At 40.0% G+C, this 13,148-nt stretch overlaps 1 protein-coding gene across 5 annotated transcripts in view; it reads left to right on the top strand.

Annotated features, from left to right (window-relative positions):
* Ltbp1 (latent transforming growth factor beta binding protein 1) overlaps positions 1-13,148 on the top strand; it is a 387,481-nt gene that overhangs the window by 245,624 nt on the left and 128,709 nt on the right. For all 5 annotated transcript variants that reach the window (XM_029471038.2, XM_029471037.2, XM_021185976.3 and 2 more), the window contains 2 exons: positions 5-107; positions 3,411-3,482. In XM_029471038.2, coding sequence (XP_029326898.1) covers positions 5-107; positions 3,411-3,482 — 175 coding nt within the window. The remainder of the gene's footprint in view (positions 1-4; positions 108-3,410; positions 3,483-13,148) is intronic.

The raw sequence follows: 13,148 nt of genomic DNA, 5'->3' as shown, positions 1-13,148 counted from the left end.
GCAGTGTGGCAAAGCGCTCCCTGGCCTTTCCAAGCAAGAGGACTGCTGTGGGACAGTGGGGACGTCCTGGGGCTTTAACAAATGCCAGAAATGCCCCAAGAAACAATGTAAGTGACATCTCCTCATTCCTCGTGCTTAATGGGAGCATGCCTCTTTCCTTACCTTAACTCTTAATCGTGAGTCTCTTAGATCTTCAAAGAAACCACTGGCTGTATTCCAGAGCATAGTGCTACAACCTGCGTTTCTAGAGACGTTGCAAGTCCATTAAAACTTTCATACCAGCCCTTCCTCCTGGTTCTCCTCTTCCTCTTCTCCCTTCTCCTATTCTTCTTATTCTCCTCCTCTTCTTCCCTTGCCCCTCTTCCTTCTCCTCTTCCTTCTTTTAAACAGTTACCAGTCACCTTCCTCATTATGTAGGGGATGTACTGTGAAGAATTGGTGAGAAAAAAATCAGCTTTTCAGGCCCTAGGGAATAGGGAGTAGATGGCTCTTAAGATGTGAATGAGTATTTCAGACCCTATAAAAAAGTCAGTACAGTTACTATTCATTAGGTTAGATTCTTTAAGTGAAAATGTTGTGAGTCTTCTCAACTTGGGCTGCACATTTCATTCTGCTGCAGATCTCCCCCTTCATACAAAGAAGCTCAGATGGGGAATTGACTACTTACAGATCTGCGAAAAAGGAATGTGTAATTATCGAACCCCCTTTTCTTAACCCTGCTTTGCACTGCCCCAGTTCCTAGTGACTGCAGTGCCAACACGCTGTGATTGAGCCCTCAGAGTGTTTCACAGAAACTGTTACTTGAATAAATCCAGGTTTACATCTATCCATTGCCCTCTTCTCTACAAAAGATGGTAGCTCTGTCTTTGAATGTAGTCTTAACTCTGACAGGTTTCAAAGAAACACATCTTAGAAAGGCAGTACTAACTTGTTTCAGGGTGAGTTTTATTAAACTTCTGTTCTTCTCCCCCCCACCCCAAACTGACTTTTTCTTCCTTTTTCTTCTCAGTCATCAGTTTCATAAAGTGGAAGACTTTTATAATTGTCTCTCCCTCCCATCTTAAAGGGACATCTCATTTGCTACAGTCAGATGATGTTTATTTATGGACTGAATTGATACTCTTGCTTGTCTTAAAAACCCTTTTAAGTGTATTTATTATATATATATATATGTGTGTGTGTGTTTTGCTCGCATGCTTGTCTGTGTATCTCATTTGTGCCTGGCACCCACAGAGTTCAGAAGAAGGTGTCAAATCCCCTGAAGTAGAGTTGTGAATGGCATGAGCCACCGTGTAGATGGTGGAAACTGAGCAACAAGTGCTCTTAACTACTGAGCCATCTCTCCAGCTTCTCACTTGCCCTTTAAACCTTTTTGTTCAACCTAAAAAACCTACTACCTGTCTTTTTAAAACTGCTCTCCCAGCATGGTAATTGGCTGTAAACCACCTCTTCCTTTGTCTGTCCTTCAGATTCCTAGTTTCTCAAACATACAGGGTCTCTGATTACCTGAAGTATTCATTCAATTTGTTGACACTACCTAGCGCTTGTTAGAAATTCCTGCTAAAGTTTGTGAACGTTGGTTTGGATTTTCCAAGGGGGCGGGACGGATGATGGTGAGTTAGATGGATTTCCAAGAAGCAGGCTGGTTGAATGATAACGATCCCACCTTACTTAAAGACCGGTTTACCTAAATTATTTTGGTTCTCTGACTGAAGGGACCTCTGGGATACATTTGAAATTATTTGAAGAACTCGGTGTTTTAGAGTTGGGGTGACACAAATGTGACTGCCTCCCGCTGTCATTCGCTGTTGATTCTGATGAGTCATTAACCAGGAATCTGTATCTAAATGGCTAAAAGCACACTGCCATCCACCCCATTCATTTGTCATGTGTGTTTGTCTAATCCTGTTGTGGTAGAGACATGTCTCCCCCTGTTAGGTCTAAGGATGGGGGTGAGTGAAGATCCTCCAACCTGGGTTCTGGTCTCCTTCTGTTTCTTTATATGTTTTCCTTCTTCCCCTTTATTTTTCTTTTTCCGTTTGCTGGCTGCTTTGTGCCTTTTGTCCATCTTAGCTATTTCTTTTTTTTTTTCTCTTTTCTAAATTCCAAAGGAGCCGAGAGTGACAGATGTTAGGAGTAAAGGGGTTCACATCATCTCCCCCCTTAATTCCTAAGGCTATTATTATTTCTGACCTCCAGCCATTTGTTTCTAGCATTGCATCATCTGGGCAGGAACCCACTGCTTTATATGGTGTTGTTAGCGCCACAGTTCAGTACTGACGATGACTTCAGTGGAATGGGAAAGTACAGAGTCGCCCTTTTTAACAAAAACGTTGGTGAAAATAAGCCCGTGGCTCATTTGATGTCTGAATTGAAGAGATGGCTTTGGTTTCTGAGCGGTAGGGATGAGGAATGAGGTGGACTCTCACATCCTGGCATTTGCTGTGCTTATACTGTCTGAAGTGACTCACCAGCGAGCAGCACACTCAAGGTCACATTCGTCTTAAGATCTTTCCTTCCCTTGTTTGGCACTACTCTCTAAATCGTATTCATGCTGGAAGAGAGAGAGAGAGCAGACGGCCCTTGGCTTCTATATATGATGGTTGGGGTTCCATGACCTTGTTTAGTTTGTACTTTGTTTTGTTTTTCTCGAAATAGTTCAAACCTCAACTTTCAAGTGGCTTTCATTTAAGGAAGTTTTGTTTAGCCTCATGCAAAAACCTTTCATTGTCAATAATTTTCTTTTTGCTACTGAAAACTCAATTTTAAATCTACATATTATTTCATTAACTAGTTTATCATCTATTAGCGATGTGCTTAGTGTGAACAAGTCGATTGTCTCCTTGCAGTTTTAGAAGAAAATTGGCCTAGAATCCTAAGCAGAGGGAGACATTGAAAGGTCATCTGGCCTGGCTCCATGCCTTGAAGAGACTGCTGAATATGATCCTTTTGTCACTGAAGGACTCACAACTGAGGTCCCGGTTTCTGTAGGCACCCACATTGGTGTCTTCATTGTAGGGGACAACACTGGACTTGAGGCCAAGGGATGAATGAAGCAACTTCCACATGCCAGTGTTTCCCCTGTTAGCCCACTGTTTCTTGAAACAAGTATCTGTAGGGGAATGCATCTTATGATGGGAATATTTAATAACAAATTGGAAGATAATACAAAGCAGTCTTAAGGTTCAGTTAAGACAGTAAAGGTTTGCTGTCAACTTCCTAGGAATATAGCTAGTGCAAAATAGGAAGTACACTGAGAACAAGCATACAAGCATGAGGTGGAACTCTCTGTTGGTACTCATAGCTTGTAAATGGTCAATCTATTGGTGCGGTAAATGGCACCACATCTAGCAGCTTCCGATCACAAGAACTTAAATCATAATGAATGCTTTTCTTCCCGCCATTTACAGCCTATCATGGATATACTCAAATGATGGAATGCCTACAAGGATATAAACGGGTTAACAACACCTTTTGTCAAGGTAAGGCTTTTGGAATGTACTGATGTGGACCCCCTGGGTAGAAGCTCGAGTTCTTTTGCCACATGATGCTCCGGGGCCCAGCATGTGACAGTTACATGGTAGATATATGACATCCTGCTCTTTCCAGATGGCTAAGGGCATACTGATAAGTGATTGGTAAAGTTTCTCCTTACTCTTTCAAGCTACTGGAACTCTTACTATTTCTTAACTTGTGGCAAAACCCTGCAGGAGCGTGGCTAGCACTGAGCAGACCCGGGTCCCCATGCTGGTTATGTTCTATGTGTGCATGGGTAACCGCACCTGTGCCTGCTTAGCCGAGGTACTTCCCTGCTGACCTATCATCTACAACAGAGTTCCCTTTTCTCCTCCCATGAGTATTTTGCTACCCATCTCAGATTTTGTAAGAACTAAATACTGGCCTGAACAGGTGTCCTCTAGGCAGCCAGAAAAGCTAGAGCCTTAAATGTGAGATGCCCTGAGTACTCTTGCTTCATTTTCTTAGCATTGTAGGGAAGTTGTAGATACTGGGAAGACCTCATAATTTATCAAGTTTTGGGCCTAGAAGTGAAGAACCTAAAGCCACACTGAGAGATTAGATGTCTTCTATGCGGCTGGGTAGAGCTGAAAGCATATCTCAAATTGACCAGTGCCTGCTTCAGGACTAATATCATCAAATTTTCATTTAGTTACTTAAGGGAGCCACTGCCCAGAGTCCTCAGGCAGCGCTAGGATTTCTTCATACTTAGTCTGTAAATTATTTCTTTATGTCATGTTCTAAGAATTTACTTCAAAGTTTCTTGGTTTTCTATGGCTTCCAATGAGAGCCCAGCTTTACTGATTCATGAACTTAGAGTTCATTACAGATTTTTTAAAAAAATGGCATGAATGAAGAAATGATTTAGTTATTGTTAATAAGAGTTATTATGGTTTATTTTTAACTGGGACAAGTACAGATGGCTTAGGAATAAAAGTAAGATTTTTTTCAGTGATTCTTCATAAATTGTGTGTCTAAACTCTAAGCACAGATAGTGTCCAGAACATTATAAAGTGCTAAACAAGTGACCAATTTTCTTCTTTCTTTCTTTCTTTCTTTCTTTCTTTCTTTCTTTCTTTCTTTCTTTCTTTCTTTCTTTCTTTCTTTCTTTCTTTCTTTCTCTTTCTCTCTCTCTCTCTCTTCTTTCTTTCTTTCTTTCTTTCTTTCTTTCTCTCTCTCTTTCTTTCTTCTTTCTTTCTTTCTTTCTTTCTTTCTTTCTTTCTTTCTTTCTTTCTTTCTTTCTTTCTTTCTTTCTTTCTTTTTTCACTATGTAGCCCTGGCCAGCTTAGAACTCTGTAAGGAAAAGGTTGACTTCAAACTTGAATTTTCTTAATGATTAATTAATTCATTCATTAACTGTACTCTAACATCAGTTTATTTCATCCCAGTCATGTCTCTCAAACAATGTGCTTATACGGCTCTATCTGTTAGTCTTTCAAGTGTGTTTGTGAAGCAGATCATACTATGTATATATTGCAAATGGATACATTGAGGTCTATAGGGATCAGATATCCTGTTCAGTATAGGCTAAGCATCAGACCAGGTGGAGTGAAGCTGTTAACAACCACGCTTTATTGCATGGAATGCGAGCTAACACGTTCTGTGTAGAGTGAGAGTTAACACTTTCTACGAGCTATTCCTTTAGGAGCTTGCTTTTCCATTCAGTCTTCAGATGGGCCAGTGAGATCTAGAAATGGTTACTATCAATTAGAAATTGATACGTACAACAGAAAGAATCAAGAGCTTTTTGAATAGCTAGACATATGATTAGCAATAAAGAACGCACTCTCCATTACACTCTTCAGCCACCTGTGTGTCTACATGCACAACGGCCACAGAATAAGGTTCACACATGTTTACAAAGTCCTCCTAATAGATACTAGCTAATTAAAACAGAAGGCCTGCTGTCTGATATGAGAGTTTGTTAAGGACAAAGCCATTAGCTTGGTTCTGTTTAATTAGAAAAAAAAGATTATTACATATGTCTTTCTTCTGATTCAAGATGGACAATGGTTTCATATTATAAATTACATTCATATTTGGTAACACACACACTCACATGTATGCACGGGAATGTGCACTTGCATGTGCACGAGGACACACACACACATGTATGCACGGGAATGTGCATGTGCATGAGGGCACACACACACACACACACAAACATACAAACGCACAGAGATTAGGAGACTGCAGACTGGGAACAGTGGTATTTGACTCTAATCCCAGCACTCGGGAGAAAGAGGCAGGAGAAGGATGAGTTCTGAGCTATATTCAAAGATCCTGTCTGGGGAGAAGAGGTAGTTAGAGGTAAAACTTTGCAAGTTGTTATTTTAAAAGATTGGAAATTTCTCCAGAAGATGCTTGTCAGTCTTGAATTCTCCTCTGTTTGGTATGGCTGGGTGATCTTTAGCAAGTGTGGTTCCTGCTGAGGGAATCTCCTGGTGGTTAGTTAGTAACACCAGATCCTGGCTCATGTCGGTCTCTGGAGGAAGTCTGCAAAGCAGCATTATGTTTTCTGGCAAGGATTCTGGATTGAAGTATCACAGAACATTCTATTTTGTGGTGCCTCAGGAAGGCACTGCTAAATTACACTACAGAGAAGTTTGACTCATGAAACAATATGATTTCATTCGGCATAATCTCCTGTAATTGCTATTGAGAGCAAGGCTTAATTTCCCTCTCTTTGTGACATTATTAGTTGGCAAAATGAAATAGAACTTTCTCGAATTACATATATACACTTAGATTTCCTAGAGCCTTGAAGCTCTTTGATTTTGTTATCCCCAACAGAAATTCCAAAGGAACCCATTAAGCATGCAATTACGTGTGCTTTCCACATTGCTCTCGCAGTCTCCAGTCCTCTCTGTTTACAAAGCACATTTAAAATTAAAGTGATTAATAACTAGAATTACATTATTTCCTTCAACAAAGTGAATTCATATCCCAAAGCATCTTTTACCAACGTGCGCTGAAAACAAAGAGCCAACTGTGCGCACATTAATTTGAGAAGCTTTCAAATCATTGCCCTTAAAGCGTTTTTTCTCTCTCTCTCCTCTCGTGATTCAGTAATTATCTTTTCAAGAGAATGATTTATGGCATATCTATACATGCCCCTCTGAAAGCTGCCCCTCTGTCCTCTGCATGGTGGAATTGGTATAATCTGTTTCATCCTTCATAACCAGAAATTTAGCTGTGTTTCCTGGTAGATCTAGAGTGTTCTTCATCTGCCATTTGAATGTTTGGCTCATGGAGACAGTAATGAGAATGCCTACTCTTTTGATTGGAGTATCAAATGCTAGACACTTCTCTCTTTCATAGTGCCTTTCCTTACCATCACTCTACCATGAGGTAAGAGCATTTAAAATGCAGATGTGTGCAGTATGGGGGGTGAGAGGATGCAACTCAATGGTAGTGTTTTTGACTGGTGTCTGAGTTTGATCCTCAGCACCATTGAACTGGCCATGATGGTAACATCTGTAATCCCAGCACTTTAGGAGCTAGGGGTAACAAAATGAATAGTTCAAAGTCATGCTCTTACCTATAGTGAATTAGAGGCAAACCTGATCTACACACGACCCTGTCCTCTAAACCAAGTTAGCTGTAAGTCTAAATGCTAAACAATTTTTTTGAACATTTCTCGCTACCCCTAAAATCACTTACCAGTTTCATGACTTTACAGATACAAAAGTCAACATAACTGTTTTCTACCTTTCAAAAACCCGTCCAAATGCTGCAGATTGTGTCAAACTATGTAACCATAAGATGCCTTACACCTTTTAACACTGGTAGCATGCATGCCGGTTTTTAATAGATGGTTTTGAAAACCTTTTCAGTGATTCACTGTTCCGCAAATACACACAGGGCATTCCTGAGCTGAACAGAAGGTTTGTCATGAGCTGTGGGTAAGATACACGAGTCCAGCAGTTTGAGTAAGCAGGATGTAATTTGCTTAATTCACTTGCCCAACTCACTGAGCTATAAGTGACTCAGAATGAGCCTCTCAAAGGAGTTATGAAGGGCTTGCCCATCAACCTTTCTTTTGTTACCATTTTATTATTACACTGGTTGTTTTACTTGAGCAAAATAAATGAACAGAACTTGTACACTCAGGGCAGTGATACCCATTGCTCAAACTTCCACTGACTGGCTCTTTATAGGTAAAATGTCCCCTAATGTGTAGCTATAACAGAATTGTAGTTAGTCTAAAAAAATAAATAAATAAATTGCACATTTTTTAAGGATCATATTTGTTGGTAAATGAAACTCACCTGCAATTGCATTTACAAACTCTTTATGAGTGTGTAATCCACGTGTAGAATAGTGCACAGATACAAAGGTAGAGTTGCATGCTGTCTAGTTCAATGCATTATAACAAAGCAAACATACTTGGATAGTTATTCCCCAGGTCAACAAGTAGACTATATCCTGTACCCTACAACTGCCCTGTTTCCCCCAGAAATTTCACTTTCTTCTATTCCAGAAGTAATCAGTGTTCTTACTCTTGTAACTATAGATTAGTTTTGTATCTTTAGAAAATTTTCAATTTTTTAATGTATTTTCTATGCCTCCTCCTTGCTTATTTTCCTCCTCCTCCCCTTCTTCCCCTTCTCTCTTATTCCTTTTTCTCCTCCTCCTTCACTTAGCAGCATGTGGCCAGCACAGCTTTTATTCTGACTGCTGTGAAAATGCCATGTATCACTGTTGTTATTCAGCGCCCCCCACCCCCTCCCAGGACTTCCCCTCTGCTCTGAAGCCTTCACTGACTTCTCCATGCAGTCTTGCTACCCAGCTTTGACTATAGAAAGTCCTTTCAGTTTCATTGTGGTAAGGAAATTCTCTAGAAAGAAATGGAATCATACATGAGGTGATAAGTCTCTGTATTTGGGAAATAATGCAGATAATGCATTGGTACAAACTAAGACTAGGGTCACTCATACATGATAATTTAATGCTATAAAACATTGAGGATTTATTTTGTTTTACCTACCTTCCATCCACATTCTTCCCAAGAAATGAAAGAAACCAAAAACAAGAAATTGGGGACCTTCTCCAAGGTCTTTGCGATCTTTACTGTGCTGTGTGTAGATCATACAGTTTCTATGAACATAATTTTGCACAGGGCATCTCTTTTAACAGAGGCTGCAGCAGGCTTTTGTTTTATACAGAACACCTCTAGTACAATTGCTTTGCTCTAGTACGTTGTTCATCCAACTTTTTCCTTTATTTGTCTTCTGAAATAATTGTGAAAGACTCACATGTTCAGGCTAGCACCTGCATCTTAAGAGTAAACCAAATATTTCGCAGTAGACTCCTGTTAAATTTATCTGTATTAGAAATGGACTTGATTTGATAAAACCCCAGGGATCATAGGGATGGATCATTCAGTTACTGCCACATCATCCATGTAACCCCTGAAGCACATTCCAACTCCTCCGTGAAACAGACCAGACTTACTGCCTTTCGTATGTGTTCCTCTGGAGGGGGCAATACCCAGGAATTGTTGATTCTTTTGATGCCAGTGAGAATTTTATGGTGAAGGATAATGTTTCCTGCGTGCCTCTGGGTAGGCAAGGGTGTGCTTGGACTTGGTGAAAAGCAAGAAGGTACTGAGGAAAGGAAGGGAGATATAAATGAAAAGTTGGTAGATGTATTCTTAAGGGAACATCAAGGATGGAGATTAGCTGAGTGGTACAGCACTTAATAGCATTCCTGAAGGCTCAGGTTAATTCCTGGAAGACCACCAAAGAGTTCATTTCAAGGGAAACACTGGAGGCTGAAGATCTGGAAATAAATTCCCTTTAAAGTGTCAAAGCTTGTATGTACTCTATGGAATGTCATCGCGTGCCAACAGAGTACCACATCCTAGGACGTATCTTCTTTGGAAGTTTAAGAAATACCTTTGTTCTCTTAGAGAGTTCTTAGTCTTCCTCTACCTAAACTTAGTGAAGCACACACATTGAGACAAGGTCTCTCATGAAACCTGAAGCTTGTTGATTCAGCTATACTAAATGGCCTGCAAGCCCCGCCAAGACACCAAAGTGTCTGCCTCACTAATACTGAAATTGTAAGTGTGACCCAAGGTGCTTGAGTTTTTTATGTGGATAATGGGGGTTGCACTCGGGTCCTCATGCTTGGACAATAAGCACTTTACAGACAGCCATATTCCCCATCTCACTTGCCTTAGTTAGATGAAACCCCATGACCAAAAGCAAGTTTCAGAGGAAAGGATCTCTTTGGCTTATACTTTATAGCACTGTTCATCATTGAAGGAAGTCAAGACAGAACACAAACAGGGCAGGAACCTGGAGGGAGGAGCTTATGCAGAGGCTATGGAGGTGTGATTCTTACAGGCTCACTCCTTTTTGTTTGATCAGCCTGTTTTCTTAAAGAATCCACAATTGATTGCTCAGGGACTGCACTCCTCATCAACCACTAATTAAGAAAATGCCTTACAGGCATGACTAAAACCCCATCTTAAAGAGGCATTTTCTCAGTTGAGATTTCTTCTCTCAGATGACTCTAGCTTGTCAAGTTGACATAAAAACTATCCAGCACACCTCTGTACATTCTTAAATAGTCAACTCATCCATCTGTCTGAGGAAAACATTTATCTCAAGGCATTTTTTCTGTCTTCAAATGCATGTTCTACCGCTGATGGAATCCCACGACAGGATTTCTATTCATCAGCAAGGCTAAGTATATACTGCTAAATCTCCAGAAAGCCTCATGCTTTTCCTTCACAACATGAAGATCCTCATAGGCCACTTTCATCTTGTATCCAATGCCTACTAGTGACCAGACACACCTCATATCCTATGTCAACTTGTGTTACAGAAAGGCAGGAAACTATTAGTCACTTGCTTAAACATACATATTTTCTTATAGGAAATAGGTGAGTGAAGATGTAGTTATTTCTCATGAGTACATTCACACCATTCAAAGTGTCACGAGTTAACATATCCTCTAGCATTTTCAACCCTAGAAACTGGCCAGTCATTTTGAAGTTAAAGAATATTTAAAGTACAAGTAACTGTGGGATTAACTTTGTCATATCCCTCATGTGACAAGGGTAGAAAATGGAGATAGAGGGAATTTGAGTGAACTGTTCCAAGTAACAAAATTTAATATCTTACTTACACCAAAGGCTGGGTTTTCATGGAATATTTCTCCTATTAGATTTGTCAACCCCTTACTCCTTTAAACAGTGACTTGTGATTTACAAATTATTTCATAAAGTGGTAGTGACCATTCATGACTTACCATCCATGATAGTGGTAAAGTTCAAAGGGCAGGGCTGATCTTTACACATATACATGAAAAGGAAGAAGAGTCTCGCCGCATCTTCCTGTCTGATTACTCCATTCTCCAGGACTGGATCCTTAGGCTGTTTGAGGAGAATCTCTGGTTATCTATTTTCTTGAGTTGTATGTTTCTGTGCTATCGAGTAAATATACTGTGGAGGTCTCAACAAACACTGGGGCTGGCAGCCTAACAGTCCATGAGAGGCCAGAAGGAACTGCAGTTCAGCATGACACAGGAGACAGCATTGGTTCAAACTTTGAGAGTCTGATACCAGGCAGTTTATTTTAGGCATCTTTAAGTACAGAACAAGTTAGAAAAAAGTTTTCTGGTGGATAGCAATTCCACCATACCAAAGAGGCATGCTTATATCAAAACTCTTCTCAAACACAGTCCAATTCTTCCATAAAGATGACTTGATAAGCTTGATAAAGATAGGATACATGTGTTATCTTAAGGGCACAGGGAAGGATCTGGTGTGATCTTGATCATACAGATGATGCAGAGGTCATCTGGGCTGTTAGCCACTTACATAGTACAGGGTGCATCTAGGCTATTATCCATGTCCATTCCCAGCCTTCTGGACAGAAAACTCTTACGTGCTTAGCATTCCTGGCTTCTCTAATACTCCTGTGAGCACAAGGACCTTGTGCTCCCAATGATAGATTATGTGGCATTGTTTTTTTTCTTTAGTTCTGGGTATCAAATTAAAGTCATTGCATGTACTAGTCAGTCACTCTACCACCGAGTTATGTCCTCAGCTCTTTGAAGACCATTCGTCTTAGGTTAAGTTTTAGGATGTAGCCAGTATTCAACCACTTAGACAGCTCTGTATTCTCAAACTTTAGAACAGAAAGTCAGAGCTACGCTGGTAGTCTGTATAGGTAGAAAGCCTTGCAAGGGGAGAAAAATGGAGATCTTCCTGTGAGCTATATGTAGCTCCACTAGTTTGGCTTCTTCGACACGGAGCCATGTATACCTCTTCTCTCTGCTTCTGCGAATCCCTAGTTTTTACTACCATGGGAGAGCTTCTTGAGATAGAAATATATTTGTGGATGACCATACGAGTGCACCTCCCTCTGCCTTTAAGTCATGGTTCTTAAGCCAGGTGAATGGTCCTATGTGTATTGGTCCTGCTGTTCCTGATGAGTTTAGAACCTTATGGACTTTCAGAGACAATGGTGGCCTGTTGAGGACAAAAAAGGAGTAAATCAGTTGTTTACCTATTTTGTATTTTAAGCTGAGTATTAAAGTACTTTTGACTTAGTCTGAGTATATTAAATAAATGTGGTTGACCCCATGAAATATGAGAGTCCTGATCTCTATTATATTTGGCAATTGTCGCTTACTTATATTTTATAATCGAGTTAGAAGATTTTTCTCCTTGAACGTATGTAGTGCTGGGAGAAGATTTTCTTAAATAAGGAAAATAGCCTTAGGATTGAAGTCTGGGTGGAATTATAATTCACAATTTGCCGGTCACATTTCATATGGTTGTTAAACTTTGGCTAGATACCATCTTTGCTTAGAGTGGTCCTTAAGCTTATTGTTTCTGGATGAAATATGTTCAGTTTAACCTGTGTTTTGTCCTTCATCTTCTTGTGGCTCTGCAGTTCCCTTCCATTTATTTAGATCAGTTGAAAGGGACGCGACTACCTCAGAAAGTCTTAGGAATAGTTGCTTGTGTTTCTCTTTCACTTCTGAAACACTCAATAAACAGTCATAAGTGGTAAGCATTTTACTTTTTGCTTTTCTTTTAACACAAAGGGTATAGACTATCTATCTACATATTTCTCCAGATATAGCAGGGATGGGAGAAAGGATGGCAAGAAAAAAAAGAGCATAACCATATAGATTATGCTGAAATCATTTACCTTTGGGTGTTGAAAATTTGGGAATGAAATCCTTCCCAAAATTTGATTTGTGCATTGATGATATAGACATAGAGGAGTAAACCAAACCATCTTAGTGTTACATAGTCATTTCCATATCATCTGTTTTTCAGACTGCCTTACTTCATAATGTTTTTTTTTCTCCATATCTGAACATTTTTAGTGTGTACTGTAAGTCTGGGCAGGGCAATCTTTTATCAATGGAATTCCTTTCAGAATGTTTAGCATCTCTGATATCTATCCTTTTTGAGTTTTCTAGTCCCTTTGAAAAACCAGATGCTTTCTGGGTAGAAATATACCACATCTCCCTCTAAGGGTCATAGCACATTCTCCCTCTGATAGATATGAGCATGGTGGCTTACACCCAAAGTCCTAGGATTTGGGATGGTAAAACAGGAGGATTCTGTGAGTTTGAGGCCAGCCTGGGCTACACAATGA

Source organism: Mus caroli, unplaced genomic scaffold (assembly GCF_978045245.1).
Source record: "Mus caroli unplaced genomic scaffold, Mus_caroli_1 scaffold_18, whole genome shotgun sequence".
NCBI classification, from domain to species: Eukaryota; Metazoa; Chordata; class Mammalia; order Rodentia; family Muridae; genus Mus; species Mus caroli.
The sequence above is the reverse complement of the archived record's forward strand: the minus strand, read 5'-3'. Positions and strand labels throughout refer to the sequence as shown.